Here is a 22892-nt window from a genome sequence, read left to right on the forward strand (position 1 = left end):
GCGCGGGGAGCGGCGGGGCCGGGGGGCGCAGCGGAGGAAGCGGCGCGTACCGGGTTCGCAGATACAAGGAGTCGGGGCTACCGGGAGAGCTCGTGTTTTCAAGGCGGGGGGTACAGCACAACGCGCCCGCAGCGCCGCAGGCCGGGCTGCGCTACCCCGGGGCCGGGTCCGGCTGCTTCCCGTCACCTCCCGGTTCTTCCTGCCTCTTCTCTTTCCTTTCGCGCTCTTCCTCCCCTTCGCTCTCGTCCTTTTCCCCTTCGCTCTCGTCCTTTTCCCCTTCACTCTCCTTTTCCCCTTCGCTCTCCTCCTTTTCCCCTTTGCTCTCCTCCTTTTCCCCTTTGCTCTCTTCTTCCCCTCCACTCTCCTTCTTCTCCTCTTCGCTCCCCATCTCCTCCTCTTTGCTCTCCTCTTTACTTTCTGGTTCGTTCCCTCCTCCTTGATTGTCTCCGGGTTCTTCTTCATAATTCCCGGCTGCTTCTTTTTGCTTTCCATCACCTTTGCTCTTTATGCTTAATTCACTTTCCCCTCTGTATTCCTCGAGGCTCATTTTTGAGGTTTCAGGGCTGGAATCGCGCTCTGGGGAGGAAAAAAGGCAATTTTAAACCAAGTTCCAGCACCGAGCCAGCGGTAGGGGACGAGAAAGCCCGACTCCCGCCCTCCATCCCCACCATTAGAAAGCTCCCTTCTATTTTCTGTCTCCCAGGACGCAGTTTGTGGGGATTTAAGGGGCTGAGCTGCACGGTCGGAGGTGCCGGAGGCCCGGGTGGTGGCCACGGGGACACCGGGGGACACCGGGGAGGTGCCGCCACCTCCTGCCCGGGCCGGGAATAGCTCGGTGCTTTCACCGAGATTTTAATTCGATTCTTGTAAGGAAATCAGTATCTATATACAATGTGGATTCTAAAGCGCAGCTGATGTTTTTGAAGATCTCAACGCTGCGGGTCTCGTTTATTCACAGTCACGTTTTGAAACGATTTTGCTTCTGATGGCACCCACAGTTCTGTGTTCTGGGCGCTGGAGCTGCTTTCGGTGTAATTAAAAGCAGTTTTTTAAATGGATGGCACTGGAGGGTGAAACCAGGCTCCTTCGCTCGTACCAAGGCTGCTTGATGTTATTGACTTTGGTTTATACCAGCTCAAGGTTAAGCGTTCCAGAAAAGGCAAGTGGGGAGCTGTTATATTATGGGGTGCTGAGATCGAAGTGACAGCTACCTTTAGCAGAGTGAGCTTCTTTTGCTTTCCTTTTTCCTCTCAGCTCTTTGATGAAGCTTTTGCTCACATCATCCAAGGCCTGAAAGTGATACGGGTTAGTAATAAAAGCCCTAGAAACGCAGTTACATACCTAAGCTTTTCCTGGTTTGAACTCTGCTATCGCTACCGTGAGCTTCGTTTCTCGCAGCAGTGGTTACTACCCATTAATATCCCTTATCAAATATCTCCTGCCTTGAAGATTCCATCTCTCACGCTATAATTTTTCTCCTGGCGGGGGAACGGGCTCTGCTGGAGCTCTGGAGCCCCAGGAGGGATCACCAAAGGTCACTGTCTGTGCTGGAAATGCTGCCTGGTGAGCCAGGTGTGGTCCCATCTCCCCCAACCCGCTGTGGGGTCGGTGAACACAGGCTCACAGAACACACAGACTGGTTGTCAGTTCACAGGACACCAGACGATGGTTCCATCTGACTTCCCCATGCTGCCCCGAGCTTCTCTCCTCTTTGCAACAACCCACTTACAGTAAGGATGGCGTCCTGAGCAGCTTGGTTCCGAAGAAATGTCGCCTTCGCAAGCGCTTTTTCAAAGCTGATGATCGCAGACCAGTAATTCTTCAAGTTTACTGTCACAGGCAAATGGAAACATCTCTTTTAACCCGAGATCAAGAGAACAACAATAGTTAAGCTATCCTCCAATAGGTTTTGATCTGAGTGGTTACTTTAGCTGTTAAATCAGAGATGATTTCACTAAGATGCTCAACAGACAGGTTGTCTCCATCCCTGGGACAAAACTGGTACTGACGCCTTTACCTTGTGCTTGTGCTATGAGCACATAAGCGTGGAGCTGCCACTCGACGTTTCCCTCCTCATCTGCCGACTGCAGGGACCTCTGTCCATACATTTCGGCTGCTTCAGCTTTGTTCAGCTCGAGGTAACACCGGCCAATTTCATGGAACAGCCAGGTCTTCTCCAGACTGGATTTTGCCAGCGGAATCTTCTCCTCCCAGCTTCACGCAGAGAACAAGAAAGGCAGATACTCAATGACTCTCAGTATGCGCAGTTATCATTGCAACTACTGATTCTATAAAGCGTTCCGGGTACGGTGGGTATGAAAAATGTCACAGCCCCCCTTGCTTTGCTATTGATGTGAACAAACACACGGAGAAGGCAGCATCTGTTAAATTCAAAATACAACCTTACGCCTCTTTTGTTTTAGTGTTACCTACGTTTCAATAGCTTGCTCGAATTTGCCGATTCTGGCGTAAACTCTGCCAACGTTATCGAGGGCTCTGGACAAGGCATCCGGCAGTTTGCTGTGTGGAAAAGAAGGAGAAATCACAGTAGCTGAAGTCTTGTTCCTGATCCTGTCTGCGCTTTCTGCAGCCTTACACGTTTCCTTTGGTGCTCGACAGGCTAAGTGTTGAGAGTTTGAGATAAGGGACTGATGGCAGCCTTAAAATCAAGATAGAGTTTTGGTTTTATCTGCAGCTGTTGCAACTGACACAGGGGAAATGGTTTAGTGGGAGAGAGGCAGAAGTTTCTTAAACCAATATTAATTTAAAAAGATGATTTGTGAAAATGATAAGCAATAAATCAGTTACACTCTAAAAGCCCTATGGCAAACAATAAAACTAAAATAACTTCCATTCAAGCAGCTATTCAGTGTGTTCTCCTGTGTTTTGCAAAACCTTTATTACATCTTAAAGCTAGATTTAGTTTCATTTGTTTTAGCTGAAAGAGCTGCAGAATGTGTTCTGTGTGGGCAGGTAACTCTACCTCTTTGGCAAATATTTTACGCCTGCTATCGTGGTTTGAAGGCAAATTGTTTGAAAGGAAAATGTAACAGAAAGCTTGTGTATTTGGGAGCCTTCCTGAGAAGGAAGCGCATCCTAGAGGCCAAAGTGCTGAGACTGGGACTTGTGTTCTCTTTTGCTTTGCTGCAGCAGAGATTGAGCTGTGCCACGTGCTCTAGGTCATTTCAAATCTGCTCCAGGCTCCTTATTTTTGAAATAGAGAAGATAAGAAGTCACTGGAGACCACAACACTTGGGCAGAGTCTGAATGTGTTGCCACGTTAAATCTCCAGGTGAGAATTACAGCATTGCCTGATGCTAAAACATCTTAACAGAGGGGTTTCCCTTCTCTTTCTGCCTCATTCATCCGAACCCCTCAGCACTTACTTCTCCCTGGCCAGTGCCAGATCCACTTTGTGGCTTCGCAGAGCCGCCTCCATCTGGCCCATCTCGAACCGCGCGTTCCCGATGCAGCTGTGGAGGTTTCCAATGATCTCGTTCTTGTTGGGAACTTCATCGTCCGACCACCCCTGGATTGTTTTGAGCACACGCTCGGCTTTCCTGCAGCTTTCTTCAGGGCAATCGCCGCTCAGCACTAGGGACAAAGAGGAAGGTTTAATGCTAATGTGTGGACACAGTGATATTGGGAAGTGAGACTAAGCACAGCTCTATAAGCCTCAGACTAAGCTTGGGGAAGGTTAGAGCTCCAAACTCTTCATGCATCTCCTCCTCCGATCTCCAGGAAACCTGCCCCTGGGAGCTGGTGCTTCTGATGAAGTTCTAGCCCTAGTACTTAGGGGTTTGTCTCCTAAATTAGCTCCTTGTGCTTTGCTGGTGAGCTCTGTTCTTTTTAAGCAGCTGGTGCTGCAGGAGTTGGGCCGCAGGGCGTTTCTGACACAACCCTCACCAAGCCGCCGTGGTTTAAAAGAACTGAATTGCAGTAACAACTAAATTATTTTCCCTTAGTTGTAAATAAGTAGCACGGGAGAGAAAAAGAGACAAAAGTGGCTGAATTACTCCTTCCAGACCACTGTTTGTCAGCTTCTTCATCTCTCCGCAGTGGTACTTTTGAACTATAGAAATGATTAACTCCAACAGCCGGCATTCTCTCAATAGAACGACTTCTGCTTACCGGAGCAGAGGCATTTGCTGGCTTCGGTATCTAAGTGATGTCCTGAAAACCAATCAGCAACACCTCAAATACAGAAAAAGCTGAGGAAAAAAATGTGTTGGATTCTGTATCTAAGAAAGTGTTGGGAAGGGTGAAGAATACAAAAGCGAATATTCCCCAAAAACTGCCTACTAGCGTTTGTTAGTACTCGCACCACTTCTGTTGTTCTGAACCGCAATTACTACATGTGCCAATCATCATTTTCTCACTGCTTCCAGCCAGGACACCTACACATGTCGATGTCCTCCATGTTCTTCACGATGTATCTGCCGATGTCAGCTGGTGTTTGTTTCTTGTCCCGGATCCACGTTTGCTGCCTGAGCTTGCGCTCCCTCACACGGGCGTAAATCGGCTTCTGCTGCTGCCAGAATTCACTGCACGTGTCCAGGTAGGAAATACCGCCCGAAACCAGGTCCGCAACTTTGATCCCCTGCCTCGTGCTGCTCTCCATCAAATCTGAAATAAGAAGGTAAAATCCAGGGCAGTGTTAATGTAGTTAATGCAGTTCGGTGGCGACTGTGTGTGGTTTTCTGCTCTGATAGATAGTGCACCTGAGAATTGATGTGATTAGGAGGGAAGTTATGGAAAACTCATTGCTGTGGTGTATTCTGTGTGTTTTAGTGAGCGGGAGAGGCTGTTCCCAGCCCCTGTAATCGCTGATAAGAGCCAAGAAGGAGCCCAATTAATGAGAGGAAGCCTTGATGAGCAATGATGAGCTGAAGAGAATGCTTGTATGGGGTGTTTGTACTGAAATGGCACTTTGGGAAGTGTTGTGGATTAGAGCACAAGATGGAAATGGAGGCTTTTACATGCCTGGAAAGCAGGGAGCCCACATGTATTATTAATGTTAGTAACAGCGTAAAACCTGCGAGAAGACTATATCCTTAATTACTTCTCCATCCCTGGGTAAAGAGTTCCCTAGAAACATGGCTGAAGGGGAATCACCTCTCTGCCTCGTTCTAAAATAGGATACTTCTCCAAACCCCACATCTGGATCTGCACAGCGTTTATAACGAAACCACAAATGAGTTACAGTTCATAAGCAGCGCTTTGCACTTAATGCAAGCGTCAGTGCAATTTATCGTCGTGACAGAAGTTAATCTGTGACGACGCTGTTTCTGCTTTTTATCATCGGTATGGATGGCTTGGAGTTTATTTATTGATACAAAACCTGCCAGTTAATAGGGAAGGAAATGTGTGCAAATGTAGTTATGAATATTGGACCTGGCTCCAAAATACCTGTGCTCTCCAGACACCTGCCTCTCCCATGACTGCTGCAAGAGCTATGTGAGTGCTGATACAAATAAGAGTGGTCATGGAGGTATAAAATAAGGAAAAAAAGAACCTTTTTAGAAGGAATATTTAGTTAAAAACAATGGAAAAAGACCTTTGTCCTTGAGCAACTTTTCTAGGTAGGCCTTGTCAGCATAGAGCTCTCCGAGAAGCTGTCGCTCTACTCTTTGATTCCTCACTGGCTCCTTTTTCTTTGTCTGTTTTTGATCCGGGGTCAGTTTGACTCGGAGCTTCTGATTTGCTTGTCTGCTCTGCAGCGAGAGAAAGTGAGGACAGTCGGGGGAGACGGGTGGGGAACGCTAGAATTGGCAGAATTCCGTTCACACTCCATATAAGCAAAAAGCAAAGCGTCTCACCAATTGCTTTGGTTGTGAGCAACTCAAATTTTGCACCTAATAGTGCTCCCTCACTTCTAAGAACAGAAGAGGCGATGATAGTAAGAGCAAGAATTAATTCAGCCCCAGTGTCTTGTATTGTTCTGGAGGGTTTCCTTCAGGGGACCACCCAACATTAAGCAATTGAGAAAGCGTCCATTAGCAAAAATGGGAAGCTTAAACATCAGGTGAAAGCAAAGTAAATACGGTAGATAAATGGACCGTGGCTCTGACCTCAGTGCTGTTACTTATTAACCTGTGACAGGTGATGAGCAACACCCCACAGGAACAGGCTGGTGCAGAATTTCAAGCCGGGCTTTGTTTCCCTGTGGTTCCTCTTCCCTGTGCTCTTTAACTTTTGTGTGGTTTGAGCCAGAGCTGCATTAAAAGCAGGTGCATAAATGCTCTTGTAAGGGATCAGTGTGGTTCCTACGCTCGGAAGACGCTTCACTAGACCAGCTGTGTCTGCATCCATGTTGCTGCAGAAACTATTAATCCTCTAATGCCTATTTCAAAAGTATTAGCATTATAATAAATCGAGTTAGTTGATAAAGCAAGAGCGTTTCAGCCTGTACCTCTGCCTGCCTGCTTATGAAGCACAAATCCGCTTTATTCTCCAGTTTAACTGAGGATGGACCTGCAAATAGAGAGAAAACACTGGTTAGCGTCCAAGAACAGCAGCGCGGAAGCTTTAGAAATTAAAATGAATAAATGCGCCAAGTCTATAATGTCCCGTTTGAAATGAAGCTTTCTACAAATTATTTCAAATGAAATAGGTGGATGTTGGTGCGTTCTGTACGCAGGGAATACGGCTCATGGATGCAGCTCCGCTGGGGATTTTGGTGCCTGATTTCACGTGGCACCAGGGGGCTCCCGTCACACCGAAATTTTCCTACGGACACAATCTGAGTGGAAAGCGAGGAAGGAAGAGGATGCAGGTTCTCCTGAGGGATCACGGCTGAAAACAGAAAGATCATAAGCACAGGGATCTCCAGCAATCTGCAGTTATTTCAAAGCGCGCTGGCATTAGGGCAAAACTCCTGTTTCATTTGCACTGTGCCATCCAGCTCTGCTATTCAGGTTGCATGCTGGAAGTGGAATAAAAGTGAAAAACTGCTATTTTTTGGCCTGGTTAGAAGGGAGGGAAGAGCTTCACATGCTGTTGTAGGAGATTTCCTTCAGCAAGGCAATGGGGCCATGATCGTGATGTGAGTGCCTGTGGTATCACAGAAAGCAGGTGCTTCTGAATCTGCCAAGCAAAGCGCATTCAGTAACACAGTTTTGGGGATGTATGTGTGTTTCCCAACTATTTAAACATCTAGATTGACTGCTAATGTGTCGTCTTGCTGCTTTTCCCCTGCATCTAGGAACTATAGGTTGATCTAAAATACATCTTGGTTTTAAATCTGTTCATTTGCCTACAGCCCCGATGCCCGAGGGCATTTCAAGCCCTTACATCAAGCATGGGAACCATCTCAGCTGAGAGTTGCAAAGCTATCTGGGCATTTCTATTAGGCTAAGAAAGCAGCAGAAATGGAGGAAAGAAAGATCTGGAGATTTTCCCTGGTTTATTTATAAAAATATATAATGTATGGAAGAGTTTTGGGCTTCTCACAGCTGGGGCAGGAGGTTGATCTGCGGTGCTGGAGGTGGGCTGAAATGTTGGGGTTTTTAATGATTGTTTTGGGTCAAGCGGGGCGGTTGGAAGGCTGGGCTGATATGGGGGGTGTGCAGGGAGGGTGTGCGGGACCGGCCCTGGGGATGCGCCTGGGCAGATCCCAACCAGCCCGGCGGGTTCTCCCGCGGCGCCCGCTGCTCCGCACAGGTCACAGGTGCGTCTGTGCGTCCGAGAGCGGCTGCACGTCCGTCCCGCCTTCGTTAAAAACAAGTGTCTCTTTAGTGAATTTGCCTGTCAGGTAAAGGTCTGGTATCAGCTGCGTTTTCCTGGAGAACCAGATGCATGCTTTGGGAAACGTAGCAATGGAATGCAGAGTTATCGATAACCATGGATGCAATGAGAAACAGGTGACTAAGGAACTGACCAACTGAGTATAACATCCCATTCACATGATACTTCATATAAAAGTGGGAGGTCACAAGGATCTCGTCCCTTCTTTCCCTTTTTCCTTATGGCCGATATTAGGAGAGGTCCTTGCGAGTCATCCCTGCCAACCAAGGCCCAGTGAGAGACTGAATCCAGCTCCGGTTGGCTGCAGAGTCCAGTCCAGGACTTCGGCTGCCAGCTCTGCACTTGCTGAGACTTTCAAGATTAGTTTTGTATATTTTGTATTATTTTCTCTATTCTTATTAGTAGCATTAGTAAAACATCTTTAATGTTTCCAACTCTCTTCTCTCTGTCCTCCTTTCCCTCCCGATCGCCTGTCCTTAGTGGGAAGTGGGGGAGAGAGGGACTGAAGGGGGAAGATGGGGGATAAGGGGTTAACAATACATCTGCCACGGTTTTATTGTCACCCCGCAATCAAAACCCTCCACAACATCCCGTCCCTACTTGTCTGCGTATAAGGACCTTGCTAAGGGAAAAACTAAGGGGAAAGGGACAAGTTTTGTGTTTGAACATCACCGGGTCCTTGGCCTTTCCTGTCTCCCCCAGGACTCCGTTCTGTGATTTAAGCCAGAAATGATGAAAGCTCCATTGCAAAAGTCAGCGGTTTCACTGGGCTTGTGCAACGTAAGCTGGAGGAAAGTCAGGATCCCCGGAAGGCCGGGCTTGGGCAGCAAGGCAAATTCCACGATAAACCTTGAATATTAGGATAAAGAACCCAGAATGGATTCTGTAATCAGCAGGGCTGTAAGCAGATGAGCTGCTCTGTTCTGTATTACCTACACCATCTCATGGTGACTTTGGAAATTTAAGTTAGTGTTACTTACATAACCAAAGTTATTAGATACTGTATACAAACAGGCATTCAGCATAGAAAAAAGAACAGGGCTGTGCTCTTTTTGGTGATTCCTGGTTTCACCTGAGAGTGACCACTGAGCACACGAATCCAGAAGCAGAGAGATTGTTGTTGCAGGGTGCTTTGTGTGGCAATTTCGCCATCAGCTGCGCACCAAACAGCTTCTGGCTGCGCTTGCAGGGGCCATAAAATAAACTGTCTTACTTCCGACGCAGTTGACAATTGCCTCCTGGGACTTCTCGATACCCAGCCGGAACTTCTGCAGCTCGGGACGTAGTCTGTGGCCTCGATGATAGAACACTAATGCAAATTCAAAATCACCCATGGTGTATAATGTCTCGGCTTTTTGGTAAAGTCCCTAAAATGACATTGGAAAAAAAAAAAAAAACATGTAAAAGAGAAAAACAAACTTCAGAGATCTCAATTAACTCCCTGCTGGGCAGGAGTGAGATCCCTGTGCTAATGCAATCTGCATACAAGAAATCAGATCCTAAAACTCTTTCTCAGTTGTTGCCCAAGCAGCTCCGGTTCTCTGGAAGCAAGGAAAACCTCAAGGGTGTGTTTAGAGTTGGCTGTTTCTACACAAAACTGCCTCTCAGACCCTCCCGAGTTTCACAGACCGGTCCTTGGCCACCCCAGACATTGTCACTTCCCGCTGTTTACCTTGGAGAACGTTTTGTCATTTTGGAGAGAAGCTTCAGCATCTTTCAGGGAGTTCTGTGTGTCCCCAAGCCTCAGGTAACACTTTGAGCGGTCAACGAGCACGTACTTGTCTCCCGGTCGCAGCTTCAGTGCCTGGAAGGCAGCAGATGTGGATCCGTCGTCAGCGCTGGCTCAGCAGCACAAATACACACGAGCACGTTTATTTGATGCAACGTGCTGTGTTCCTACGAGGATGGAGCCAGGCTCTTTGCGGTGACAACCAATGATAAGACAAGGGGCAATGGAAGGTTCCATTTAAATTTGAGAAGAAACTTGTTCATGGTGAGGCTGGCAGAGTCTGGCCCAGGCTGCCCAGGGAGGTTGTGGAGTCTCCTCTGCAGACATTCAAACCCGCCTGGACCCCTTCCTGTGGAACCTCAGCTGGGTGTTCCTGCTCCGGCGGGGATTGCACTGGATGAGCTTTCTAGGTCCCTTCAACCCCTGACATCCTGGGATTCTGTGCGGCCACCACCTCCGAGTGCCACCTCCTGCCTCCGGGCCCCCGCGCTGGCCTTGGGTGCCCTCCCGCCGTCCTCACCTCCCCCCCCGACTCCGCCACGCCTCACGTTGTTGAAGTAGATCAGGGCCTTCTCGTACTCGCCGCGCTGGTACAGCAGCGTCCCCTCGGCCACGAAGCTCAGGAAGGTGCCGCCCTGCACCGTGTGCGCCTCCATGGCCGCTTCGACGCCGTCGCTTGGCAACCGCTGCCTGGCAACTGCCCACTTCCGGCGCGGCGCGAAGCCCCGCCCAGGATGTGACGTCACCCTGGCGCGCCCGGATAGGTTTCCCGCGCCCCGGTAAGGAGTTCCCGCACTCCCGCGGTGCCTCCGAGCGCGGCTTTCCGGGCTGTATCCCCCGGCGAGGCGGCACGGCGGGACACGGCAGCTCGCTGCTTCCGAGCGGGCGCGTTTCTCCGGCCGTGGGGCCTCCGCCAGCCGCGGGCCGGGCGTCTCCGGTAACCGCAGCCAAGCGTTGGGGCGACCCGGCCGTGCCGTTAACGGCGAGTCCGCGCAAGCACGGCGGCGCGGGCCGGTCAGGGGTGCGGTGTAAGAAGGACACGCGTGGGTGGTGACAGGTGCGTGGGGAAGGGCTGCGCTGCTTGGAAGGGAAGGAAATACAAAGTGCACGTTTTCCACCCAAATGTGTGCGGGCTCTGCGGGGTCTCGCACTTCGTCTCTCCTGACCCAACCTGTCCAACCGCCAGGGGATCTGGCGCCCGCTGGGGTTTTGTCCTTACACCCACATTTCCAAAGCCCTGTGCTGGAAGCACAGCCAGAAAAAGGGGTGTGGGAGCGCCCACGCGCGGTAAAGCTGCTTTGCAGAACGATCGTGTGAGTCCCTTTGCTAAACAGGTTCCTCTGCTCGACCGGGTCACAAGCTGGTACCTGCTATAGGGGTTTTGCCAGGGCAGCCCACCGCCTCTCTCTGGAATAGGCATATCCAGTAATTTTTGATGTTTGCTGGTAGCTTGTGGTGCCGGTTTCATCACTGCAGTGTCCACTCTTGGACAAACAAATGATGAATGGGAGATGCTGCTGATTTTCTCCTCCTATCAGCGACTGTAGTCCTGACTTCATTTTGGCCTTGGGTGAGACCCTGCCAAGATGAATGTTTGAAGCGATTTGTTCTTGCCAAGTGACTCAGAGCGGGTGTGGTGTGTCTGTCCTGTGAGATTTCGCTTCGCCATGGGGAATTTCAGCGCTGCTGCTGGATTCTGGATGCGGCTCAGGAATGACAGGGCCTGTCCTCGCTCCATGGCTGCTGGGACGGGGCTGGGTGTCACACACGGGTGGTGAGATAAATGCCGGTTGGGCGCTGGAGTGGGAGGGCAGTGTGACACACCCCTGTCCCCAGGGGGTCACGTTGCTGATGTGTGCTTCAGTCATAGGAAATATGAGGGGAAAAAAATCAACATGCGATGGATATTTCTGGCAAGTAGAAGGGACGGGATGTCTGCCGTTAGAGGCTTCTTACAAAACAAGCGGGGCAGTCGGGAGCGGGGAGCTGGGACGGCTGCCTCCTGCCCAAGGCCTCGCGATGCCTCAGATGTGTCTTCTTGCCCTGTTTCGTGTCTCTGATCTGTACACCTGCTGTCCTGCGTGGGTGAGAAGCACCTGCTGGCTGTGTCCCTGAGGATCGCGCTCTAGGGGTGCTGGTGCTGTATGCCGGTGACGCTCCGTTCCGAGCAGGGCCGCTCTGCCACTCCCCACCGAGGGCACCACCGGGCGCCTCCAGCCCCCGCAGTTACGCCACCCCGTGGGAGGTTTCATAGCTGCCCCAGTGCTGAGGAAGGAACGCCCGGCTCTGCCCCGCTGCCAGGGCCGCAACCCGGCGGGTGCAGGTGCGGGCACGCAGGGAGGCCGTGCTGCCCGGGGGCAGGCGGGGGGGGTGTGGGGCCGCTCCGGCGCTGGGAGCCCCAACCGGGCCTGGAGCCAGGCGTGCGGCGCAGAGCGTGACGGCGGCGTGGCCGCGGCCCTTTGCCCCGGCCCGGCGTCAGCGCCGCTTAGCCCGCGGCCCCGGCCCGGGGGTTCACGGCCAGGGGGTGGGAGCGGGAATGGGCGGAACTACGACTCCCACAAGGCCGCGCGGCCGCACCCCACTTTGGACAACCAATGAGAGCGCGGCCTCCGCTCAGGCAAGGTACACGTGACGACGACGGCAGCCAATGGGAGGCGGCGACGCTCGTAGGCCGATGGGCTGGGGAGGGTCCGGCGCGCCGCAGCGAACAAAAGGCGGCGGCACCGGGCAGGGTGCGGGGCAGCGCGGCCGAGCGGGCGCTCAGGTGAGTGTGGCGGGTGGTTGGGCCGCGGCGGGACCCGTTAGCTCGCTCCGGAGGGCGGTTGTGGGGCCTCGCGGGGCGGTGCTCCTGCTGGGGGTCCCGCGGGCCGGGTGGGAGCGGAGCGGGGGCACGCTTTCTGCGGGTAGCGCCTCTCCCGCCCCGGGGGACGCTTCCGCGCCCTCGCCGGAGCCTGCGGGAAGGCTCGGTGGGCCCAGCCAGTCTGCGGGAAGCGCTGGGGTTTTGCTCCAGTAGCAGTAGGGAGCGGAGAACGGAGCGTCCCGGTGCGGGACGGAACCGGAGCCCCGAGCTCCCCCCGAGCTCCGCCGGCCCTGACCTTGCGGCCCCCCCGCTGAAAACGCTCGTGTTCGGGGCGGTCTCGGCTGAACGGGACGTCCCTGAGGGCTGGTCTGTTTGCGATGGGCACAGCGCAAATATTGAAGGAAGGGCTGGGAGAAAGGGCGCCTGTCTGTGCCACAGCAGACCCGGTGTTTGCGTTTCCCTTCCCTTCATCCCTCATCCAGGATCCTTGGCCAGGACGCACGTCCCTCTGTGGTGGCTGTGGAGGCAGCAGCCCCCGTTTGGGGATCCCTTTCTGTGTATCAGCAGGAGGCTGAATAGCCTGTGTCCCTTTCTGTGAAAGGATGTGACAGTTCCAGGAGCTGTGAAATGGCTGTTTTCCAGCTCTTTTATACGCTACCTGCAAACACCTGCTGTTTATCTTGCTCCTTCTGTGCACCCTTCTCTTTTCTCTCTATTTAACTGCGTCTGTTGCCTGCAATAGTGTCTAAAGACTGAAAAGTGCATCCTGAATATATTGTTTTGTAGATACCTCTATTTGCTTTGTTTCTTTGATTGGGTTTGAAGCATGGAATATTGGCTCTGCTTTCTAATGCTGTTATTTAAGCCCTGTAGAGTTTTCCACATGCGAGGTTCTTCCTGCCGTTAGCAGCTCCGCGCAAAGTGGGACCCAACATAAAGCACAGGCAGAGCCGGGAATCCTGTGGACCAGAGTACACACTGCTACTCTTTGCTTTGCACATGGTGTAGAGAAGGATTTAAGGAATAAACTTGTTAAAGACCTTCCCCAAAGCCACAGAATAAGATGGTGTTTAAAGACAGGGTTCTAAATACCCCACTTCTGGCACTAGATGCTCACCAGGGGGTTCAGAGCCAGCCTGCTGCTCTTGGTTTGTCACCCATTCCCCGTCCCGCTTGCTGTTTTGTTCTCAAAGGTTCCACATCTGCAGGGAACCTTCTCCAGACTGAGCGCTCAACGTGCTCGCCGCCTCGGTGATTGCACCTGCTTGCATCGTACCGGAACGGTGCCAGGCGTTTCCTAACACACAACATTGAGGTACGTGGACCCGTGAAGCTGGCTCACTCCGCAGGGCCTCTCTGCTCTGAGAACCATGTGCCCGTTTGCCAGCTGGATGCTGATGTAACTTTTCACACTGCTGGGGGATGAAAATACTGGCTGGTCTTGAACCGTGTTAATAAATGACCTGGGATGGAGGGGGGAGGTGGCTTTACAGTGTGGTTTTGTTGACATAACTCTTGAGAGAGAGGGCATGAAACGTTTACTGGAGAGGGAGTCTTTCTCCCAACAAAAGCATCACTCTGGTCTGACCGGATTGGAGAATGGTCCTGATCTGAATCGAGGAAAACTCTGAGCGCTGTGTCCCGTACAGACACAAACTGGTGAAGATCGTAGTTATACGCTTATTTTCTGTATTGCATATTCCCTTCAGCTAATCGCCAGTGTATTGAGGCAGATGCATAGCTGTGTCACAGCAAACACAATGTTTAGCTCTTCAATCCTTGTCTTTTTTTAAAAATTTATATTATTTTTTAGATTTGAGAAGTGATGTTTCAAGGGAATCGGTGCTTCCGAGCCCTTGAAAATGTCACCTAATCCATTTCTCTGAACTTGCTCTGGACTTGCTAGTGGAGGCTGAAAACCTGCACTTCTTAAATCACTGGCTATGGATGATGATACAAAGGTCTCTGTGTTGTAGGAAAGCTTTTTTAATCATGGAAATCAGTAATAAGTCCAGAAATAAGTTATTTTTACGCCAGTAGCCCACTTGTCAAACCAGAGCTGGGTGTGTGGCGTCTGTTCAACAGAGCTCTTTGCTTCTGCAGGAGAAGGAAAGGCCAGCACGCTTCAGAACACAGGAATGGTCCTTGTAACTCGGGCTGAATCCAGAACTGACCCGGCTTTGAGCTTGAGTCTGGAGTAGTTGACCTCCTGAGGCGCCTTCTAACCCGAACTGCTTTGTGATTCTATAATCTGTTGCATTTTAACCGAAAAGTTCGTGGCACACGCTGTAGAAAATGCTTTAAAGTGGCAGGAGATCGTCCTTCGCTCGGCAGGTTTGGCTGTGAACCAGCTGTGTGTCCATCCTTCAGGAGAGAAGGCAAAGCAGCTTAGAATAACCAGATCTGAAGGGCTGCGATAGCGCAGGTACAGCACAGAACAACCAGCAAAGCGTCCCAGGCAGCCAGAGAGGCATTATAGGTTTAAAAACTATTAATTCTATCTGCCCCTCTCCTAAATCCTGTGCAGCAGAGGATGCACGTTGAGAGCAGGCTGGAAAAGGCATTTTGTGCTGCCGACAGGACTCTACCGTCATGTGTGGTGGTTGCAATATCTGGGGCCTAAAGTCATAAGAAAATGGTATTATTTCAGTTTTACCTAATGAATCATGAAAAGAGCGGTGTCTGGGAAGAACGTTATCCTGTAGCTTGTATTTGGTACAGAGAAAGGCATTATTTTTTCTCCCTGCACCCCCTCTGTTTTTCATCGGAGATGTATCCATTACTCACATCAGCATTGGCTGGAACTGCAGGTGCTAAGAATGACGGAAAATCTGATTATCCGTGACAGATGAGAGTCTGAAACTGTAAAGATCCTGCTCCTCGAGTTCTGTGCTGACCTGCAGTCCGTGCTGCTGCTCGGCGTTTGCAGAACAGATGGAAATGGTTAATGGATGATGTCTCCCTGGTTGATAAGGGACCTGCACCAGCACATACAGTGAAGAATTGCTGATGCCTTATGGATTCTTTTTTTCCCCTGCTGATCTTCTAGCTTAACAATTCAGCAGACTGAAGCAGTTGTGTTGTGCTCTCTGTCCGGTGAGAAAGGCAGGGCTGGAGCTGCGGAAAAACTAAGTGAGGGGCATGATTAAAGACTTGCTAATGATTAGGAAATGTCTGGATGAACTATGGGCAGAGGAGGGTAACGCAGCCTCACGCCTGCTGGGCTGTTGCCATGGCACAAGGATTTTGTCATTTTTTAATCTACTGCTATTGTAATAATCCTCTAGGTTTTTCTCTCTTTACCCCAGTAGTGTTATTGCAAAAAGGAGGTGATGAAATCGGGAGAGAAACGAGGGGAGCAGCAGAATGTAGTGGTGTAAAGACTGCCTGTAAAGTTTGAAATGAGCAGCTTCCCAGTGCTACGACTTGTGGGGACGTCCCTCAGGTTTAAGCAATTCCAACCATGTCACTGTTGCTCCCGCTGACTTTTTGGTTTAGACTCTTTTTAATACGACCTGAGCTATGTCCTGGGTCCAGTTTCTTGCAATTGCAGACAATTACATCTTGGTCATGGGCTTAAGTAGCATCGGCTTGATTGTTTTAATTTGTAAATGCGGACTGAAGGTCTGCAATGTTGTTCAGGGGCTGTGTCACCCTGCAGAAATGGAAAATACTCAGGGTTTTTTTTAGATTAAGAAATACTTGCTGTTTTCTTTTATCCATCTGCTTCTCCCGCAGTGAAATGCGATGCTTTTTCTCTGGGACGGCCCCGAGCGCATTGTAGAGGAGGCAGATGATGGATTTCTAAGGGTTTGGAAAGCGAGGGTATTCCAGCTTCCTTCTGGGCAAAATAAATAGCTGCAGGTAACTCGGGAGCAGGATGTGCTCTCAGAAATAGCACCGCTCTAAAGCAACAATCGTAATGGAAAGTTTTCAACACTGAGCACGGGTGACTTACTGTAGCGTGTGTGTGCGGCTGTGAGGACGCAGCGGCAGCGCGGGGTTTGCGGGCGCTAAATGTGGCTCTGCGTGCTTGCAGAATAAGGTGTGGTGGGGCTTTTTCCCTGATATTCTTTCCTCTTACAGCTCTGCCAGCTGCTAACCCAGCACACAGTCTTTGTAGCTGCCCTGTGGCTGACTGATGGTATGATAAAGCTCTGAGCTTTTGGTCAGAGAAGCTGGCCTATTCTCTTTGACGATGCTTTTATCTGATGCACAGACAATGCGTCACGATTGAGAAGAAAGCTGTCTCGGAGTGATAGCGTGGAGCTGATCCACAAGTAGCAGGGGATAGATGCAAACCACTCTGCAAACCAGTTCTGCAAACCTGCTTGAGGTTCTTAGTCTGATGCAGCAAACTCTGGTTTCTAGTGGTTAAACTCTTCTGTCTCTTGCAGCTTCCTTGCTAATAAAGATTAAGCAGTCAAAGCAACTCTGTTAATCTTTGAGTTTTTAATGCAGATTACAACACAGCTTACGTTCCTGCCGTTTTGTGGCAGACTAAATTGAAAGCCGCGCTGAAATCACGGTGGAGTTTTACATAACAATTCTCTAAGAGCAGGAACATATCTTAACATATTTAACGTATCTTGCCCTTTCTGTAGCTTCTCCTGTTCTGTTAATACTTGAATTGCATTTGAAAAGTTGTTGCCAGCAAATTTGACTCTCAGCCATTAAGCCTCATTAACAGCTTTCAATAACTTGGTCCAAGCTGTCTGGTTCTAGTGGCGTACAGAGAATGCACCCTGCCTCCTACTGTTTTTCTACAGAAAAAGTATTTAATATGTTTAGGAGGGAGGGACAGAGGATGATACCAAACCTCCTTCTTCCTGCTCTAGGGAAAAAGGTCTTTATTTCTAATGATGACTAATTATTCCCTGGAATATTCTGTGCTTGCTTAGAGGATGAACAACCTGGTTGATTACTAATGGTTGTTACCCAGAAGGCAACAAGAGAAGTAACTGGAATTTAAAACTCTGTCCCTCCAAGGGTCTTAAGTGGGGCATCTATTTTGTGTTGGCATGTGCAGTTATTCTTACTGAGCCATTCAAATACTTCACTGTCCAGATGCTTGGATGGAATCTGAGCTCTTCTTTCCTGCATTGATGCCTTTCTGCTCTGCCATCCTAAGTGAGCTTCTGTGTTTCCTGCCACGCTGGCTGTGCCTGGGGAGCAGGGATGTGACCTCCAGTCACTGGGGATGCGGCACAAGCTTCTGCTCGAGCTTCCCTGTCAGCACTGAGCCCTCGGAGACATCAAAACCACTCGGTGACTTCTGGCTGATCACAGGACTCGGTTCTGATGTCTGACACGTGCAGACAGGTTCACTGGGATCAAGTATTTTAAATAAATGTTTACTGCAGCTATGATATTTCTTACCTTAATCTCTTTGTTTTGAGCATCTTATTCTGTAGGATGTGAACCTGCTTCCAAGACACGCAGATTCTGAAACAAATAAAAGTATTTAAATGTGTTCTGGTCTTGATAATACTGGCAATGCTGGTTTTCTGTTAGCAAAAGCTACGGGGGTTGCTCATTTGCCTGCAGCCAAGCTCACACTGGAGGTGTGGGAAGCCATCAGAAAACAGGTGGGAGGAAGGGAGGGTTTCTCCTGTTGCTTTGCCACTCCCTGCTGCTGACCTAGAAGAAATTGGTAGATTCTATGTTATGTAGATCCACAACAAACCTGTGAGTTTTATAACCGTATTTATAGTGCGGAGGTGCAGCCCGAGCTCTGTGTTTGCTTTGGTTTTGCATTGAGTTAAGTGACTGGGAGTTTTCTGGGAGAACTGAACTCTTTCTGATCACCTTCTTTTCATGTTCCTATTCAGAGTAGGCAGCCATGTCAGCCAAAGCCATCTCCGAGCAGACGGGGAAGGAATTCTTGTATAAATACATCTGCACGTCCTCCGCCATCCAGAACCGCTTCAAGTATGCGCGAGTCACCCCCGACACTGACTGGGCACGGCTCACCCAGGACCACCCGTGGCTGCTGAGCGAGGTAAGGAGAGCGATTTGCCACCTTCTCAAAGCTCTTCTCGCTGTGCTGCTCCCTGTCGTGCTGCAGAACCACACTCCGGCTCGCTCTCGAAGGCCTGATCGCTGCTGCTGCTGCTCTGCAACATTCACGTGCAACACTGATGAAGAAACAAGGCTGTAGTTTCACCTTCTGGGGGAGCTGATTATAAAATCCTGTGAAATACAGGAGCAGAGAAATCTGCAGACAAGAAACCTCTAATAATGGCAAAGTAAACGAGGCTAATTCAGCAAGAGTCTCTTGAAATGTCAGTCCCTGTTCCCAAACCCTTTCTGAAGTCATGGAACACTTTCTCCACGGCTGCCTTTAACCTTCTGTTAAACCTCCTGTTCAGGTTTCCTCCACCCAAGCAAAATGTCAGGGAACACTTCAAGATCTTTTATATCTCTTTGTGTTCCATAGCCATCCACTTTCTGTAGGGCACACATATCCAGAGCTCTTTTCATTAGTTGTCCAACCTGGCCCCTTTCCAGTGGTTAATTACATTAAGTCATTGGTTGGTAGAACATGAATGTTCATGGTCATTTATGGACTTGACTGATAGCCCTGCACTAAGTAATTAAATGTTCCATACTCGAGTGCATGAGTGAATTGCTGGAAGATACTGGCAGTGCTAAAAAGCCTTGCAGAGAGGCAGAAGGGAGTGAGGGTGCTGTCTGTCCCTAAGGCAGAGCTCTGTAGCGCTAGAAGGGGCTGCAGGGTCCGAGAGACTGAAGAAATCCTGCAGGGACACGTGCTGTCCAGAATGTCCTGAAGTCTTTGTTTTGCAGTCTACGGAGAATCAGTTGATCCAACTCACTTTCTAACGCTTCTTTCTTTTAATCCCTCTCATACGATGTTGTAGCGTTTAGTGGTGAAGCCAGATCAGCTAATCAAGCGACGTGGGAAGCTTGGGCTGGTTGGAATTAACCTCACTCTGGACCAGGTGAAGGTTTGGCTCAAACAGCGTCTGGGCCGAGAAACCACGGTGAGTGCCACCCTAGCACCAAATAAATGACATGTTTGTTCTGTCTTTTCTCTCTACTTACATGACAGGAGCTGCTTCACAGGTATTTCTCTTGCTTACGGTGGTTTAAAATGCATGTTACGCTGATGCCCAAGCGAGTGAGAAGCTGTCCCACATGTGAACTTCCCACTGGTCCATGAGCACTGATAAATGGCACAGCTTGGTGCTCCCTGTTACCATCGCTGGGTTGGGTCTGTGTGGTGGGAGCTCGGCAGGAACTGGTACCATTTTGAAAACCCCTTCTGCATTTGATAGCTCAGATGCTTTCTTGTTGGCACAGCTGCTTCACCGTAAAACCCCAGGCAGATTTAACAAGACAAGTATAAAAGCTGTCATAAAATTGTCCTCTTATTGTAGCCAGCAGTGTGTTTTGGCTGATGACTGAGTGTTACTTCAAGTCCTTATTTTAACTCGGTGCTGGCTTGTAATATTTCTTCTCTTGGGAATGATGCTGCGATGCTAATGATAACGAAACGCCTGCCATCCCAGCTGCTGTGTTTTGGGAACTGATAAAGTTCTGATGCCTTGGTCCTGTTGAGATTGATTTGCTGCTGGCTCCAGCACCACATTGTGCCAGGGAGGAGTAGCAGGGAATGCATCTCATGTGCCTGCCCGTCAAAGCCAGGGATGCTGAAATCGCTTCTCTAGCACAATACAAAGGCAGGACTGTGCCAAGGGCTTGGGACCAATGATGTCTGCTCATAAATGTGGATATTGGACAAGCATTTATTGGTGTTTGTCTTGTTTTCTGCCTACAGATCGCTAATGCTAAGGGCATCCTCAAGAATTTTCTGATTGAACCCTTCGTCCCTCACAAACAGGTTGGTAGAACAAATAAAGCATTAAAAAAAGTGCTTTTAAATCTCTTGCATGTGGCTTGGATGGATTGATATAGCGGAGAAAGCAGAAGTGTGAGCTGCTCGTGTTTGTGCCTGGGTCTCTGCAGGAGGAAGAATTCTATGTGTGCATCTACGCTGCTCGGGAGGGAGATTACGTGCTGTTCCACCACGAGGGGGGTGTGGATGTGGGAGACGTTGACGCCAAAGCTCAGAAGCTGCTCGTGGCGGTGGATGAGAAGCTCAGTGAATCGGATGTAAAGAAACATCTCCTGCAGCATGCACCAGCAAACAAAAAGGAGTAAGTAGAGATGCCCAGTTCTGGGTGCAGCCAGACAACCAAAAGCTGCTCTCCTTTATTTCAGTGCAGCATCCCTTCGCTCCGTTCCACCCCAAAGCTTGCTCTCCTGCCTTTCTTGCTGCTCTCAAGAATATGCTGTGCATCCTAAATCCAAGTCCTTTGACCTTATCCAAACCTCTTGTAAAACTCAAAATAAGTGTTCATAGTGTTTTGAGCCTTCACTTGACAGGAGCACTGACTCAGTCTGCTGACGTCTCGACCTCTGAGATGTTGGAGACGTACTGAATATTGATCCTTCGTGCCAGCATAGAGGAGTTTTGGGTTATTTAGTAGAGACAGTGATAAGATGTGACTCTGATTGCTAATTCAGAGAAGTATTCTACTTCACTCTGGCCTGGTCTCAGAAGGAATTCTCTTGCTATTCCTACGCTTGCTGCCAGCTTGTCTCTGGATCTCCAAGCTGCTCTAGATCTCCAAGCTGCTCCTGCATCTCCTTTAATTAGATGCTTGTAGCTAGTTATCTTAATATGAGTCACGATCTCTCCAAACATAACGTAATCACTGCTGGTGTTGTTTGGCACTGAGGGGCTGAAGACGCCTGTCACTGATATAATTGACTGGAGTCTCTTTCCCCATCCTAGCCAACGAACCTTAGTTCTCACAAAGATGTGTATCTGACAGAGCCGAGGATGCGTTTCTGTCTCTAGCTGAGATTAAACAGCCCAATGTCTATATGACAGTTGTGAGCAACTGTGCTCTCAGCAGAGTTTGGAGGGTAATTAAGATGAGTCATCAAGGTCTCCTTTCCTTGAGTCATCAGCTTAAGCTTCTTCCAGAGAAGATGAATGAGAAGGAAAGAAATTGATACCGAGTAGATTTGCTGCTAATATAAATGAAGCAGAGCAGGCTGTGCTTTATATTTGGCTGCTCTAATGAACTTTGTTGAATTTTTTTTACAGTGTCTTGGCGAGCTTCATCTGTGGCCTGTTCAACCTTTATGAAGATCTATATTTCACATACCTTGAGATCAATCCATTAGGTAACAGATATTTTTTGGGAGCAGGACTTTCTGTTCTGGAATACTGAAACGTGTACTTTAGCCTTCTCTGATTTATGTGATTCACAACAATATTAAGTGGCATATGCAAAAAAAAAAAAAGGTCCAAAAGTGGCTATGATGTGTCCTGGAGCCATTAGTTGAATGAATCCAAAGTGAGGGCTGCTGGCAGATGTTCTGTTATCGAATTGCTTGGTGGGAATGAAAAACCTCATTGAATGGGATGTTAAGTCAGGACTGAAGAACATAAAAATTGCTCTGTTGGACCAGAACAAAACAGGCACCTGAGCCAGGGCCTGGGCCATGGCCATGGTCACTACTTAGTTCTTAAGAGAACTCGCTGGGTTTGGTACATACAATTAAATGACTGATGTGGAAGAAGGGGGACAAAGGTGACCTCGCTTTTGTAATATGAGCTCTGCACGGTATCAGATGTTATGAGTGAATCTGTAATGCATGTCTCTGTATATAACACAGATAACTCTGATATTTTTTATTCCTAAATGCAGTAGTGACTGATGATGGTGTCTACATCCTCGATTTGGCCGCAAAGATTGATGCCACTGCTGACTACATCTGCAAAGTGAAGTGGGGGGACGTGGAGTTCCCCCCTCCCTTTGGCAGGGAAGCTTATCCTGAGGCAAGTACCAACTCCCCCTGGCCACAATCCCTCCATTGTGGGCTACAAGATTAATTCCTCATTGCTTGGACATCCATGGCATTGAGGTTTTCCTCTTGTGGGTGTTGTTGCTGTGTTTCAAGTACTCTGGCACTGAGCTGTGCAAACCTGTGTACAGGTTGCTGTAGCACCAGGACTTCTAACAGCCTCTGAACTGCAGTTGTTTTTAGCATCCCTGTTTAAATGTTGTTTCGGTTCTTTTCTTTAGTTCAGAATTGACTTTTTAAATGGAGGCTTATATTTAATTTCATCCAGCGATGTGCCAGAGCTCTCTACTCGCGGTGTCTCCCTGACGGGGTCTGTCAGCACCATTTCTTGTTGGAGCGCTGGTTTCTGACAGCGTCGTGACAGCCGATGCTCCCGCGGTGTTTCAGTCACGGTTTGAGAGCAGAGCAGCAGTCGTGTGCAAAATCTGCACGTGAGGATGAATCCAGAGCACGTTAACATCTCTCAGACTTCAAAGTAAAAAGTTAAGGTGTTAACATACCTGTTTTCCCAAAAAGTGGTGACCAAAAAGAGGCCCACAGGCAAACTTCTTGTTTTTAAGTTAGAGATGTCCATTCTGTCTCGAAATTCCCTGCTGGTTGCACAAATGCTGCTTCATCCCAAGCCCCCCAGCAGCTTTAAAAACTGTTGGAAGAAGAGCTCTCTCCTTAATTGTTCTGTGACTTATTTCAGGTGACTGTCCCGCCGTCTCCAAA

The 22892-nt window shown here is 49.3% G+C and overlaps 2 protein-coding genes and 1 long non-coding RNA gene across 5 annotated transcripts in view; 2 read left to right on the top strand and 1 right to left on the bottom strand.

The window, feature by feature from the left end:
* Positions 1-78: 78 nt before the first annotated feature.
* On the bottom strand, positions 79-10895 carry ODAD4 (outer dynein arm docking complex subunit 4). Its single transcript, XM_065855890.2, is given in 13 exon segments — positions 79-576; positions 1212-1290; positions 1730-1830; positions 2018-2214; positions 2434-2520; positions 3387-3594; positions 4402-4626; positions 5558-5714; positions 6413-6474; positions 8960-9113; positions 9419-9550; positions 10024-10613; positions 10616-10895. Coding segments are annotated over 13 exon segments (2697 nt in total). The 3' UTR covers positions 79-151.
* On the top strand, positions 2199-4503 carry LOC139825486 (uncharacterized). Its single transcript, XR_011735547.1, has 3 exons — positions 2199-2304; positions 3151-3292; positions 4389-4503. It is a non-coding gene; the product is annotated as an uncharacterized lncRNA (long non-coding RNA).
* ACLY (ATP citrate lyase) overlaps positions 10222-22892 on the top strand; it is a 25818-nt gene continuing 13147 nt past the window's right edge. For 2 of the 3 annotated variants that reach the window (XM_065855884.2, XM_065855889.2), the window contains exons 1-7: positions 12120-12239; positions 18107-18276; positions 19157-19279; positions 20077-20139; positions 20265-20455; positions 21415-21494; positions 22022-22152. In XM_065855884.2, coding sequence (XP_065711956.1) covers positions 18118-18276; positions 19157-19279; positions 20077-20139; positions 20265-20455; positions 21415-21494; positions 22022-22152 — 747 coding nt within the window. In that variant the 5' untranslated portion in view covers positions 12120-12239; positions 18107-18117. Of the gene's footprint in view, positions 10255-12119; positions 12240-18106; positions 18277-19156; positions 19280-20076; positions 20140-20264; positions 20456-21414; positions 21495-22021; positions 22153-22892 lie in introns of those variants that run through there. The other variant, XM_065855888.2, reaches the window with a different exon arrangement.

Source organism: Patagioenas fasciata, chromosome 22 (genome assembly GCF_037038585.1).
Source record: "Patagioenas fasciata isolate bPatFas1 chromosome 22, bPatFas1.hap1, whole genome shotgun sequence".
NCBI classification, from domain to species: domain Eukaryota; kingdom Metazoa; phylum Chordata; class Aves; order Columbiformes; family Columbidae; genus Patagioenas; species Patagioenas fasciata.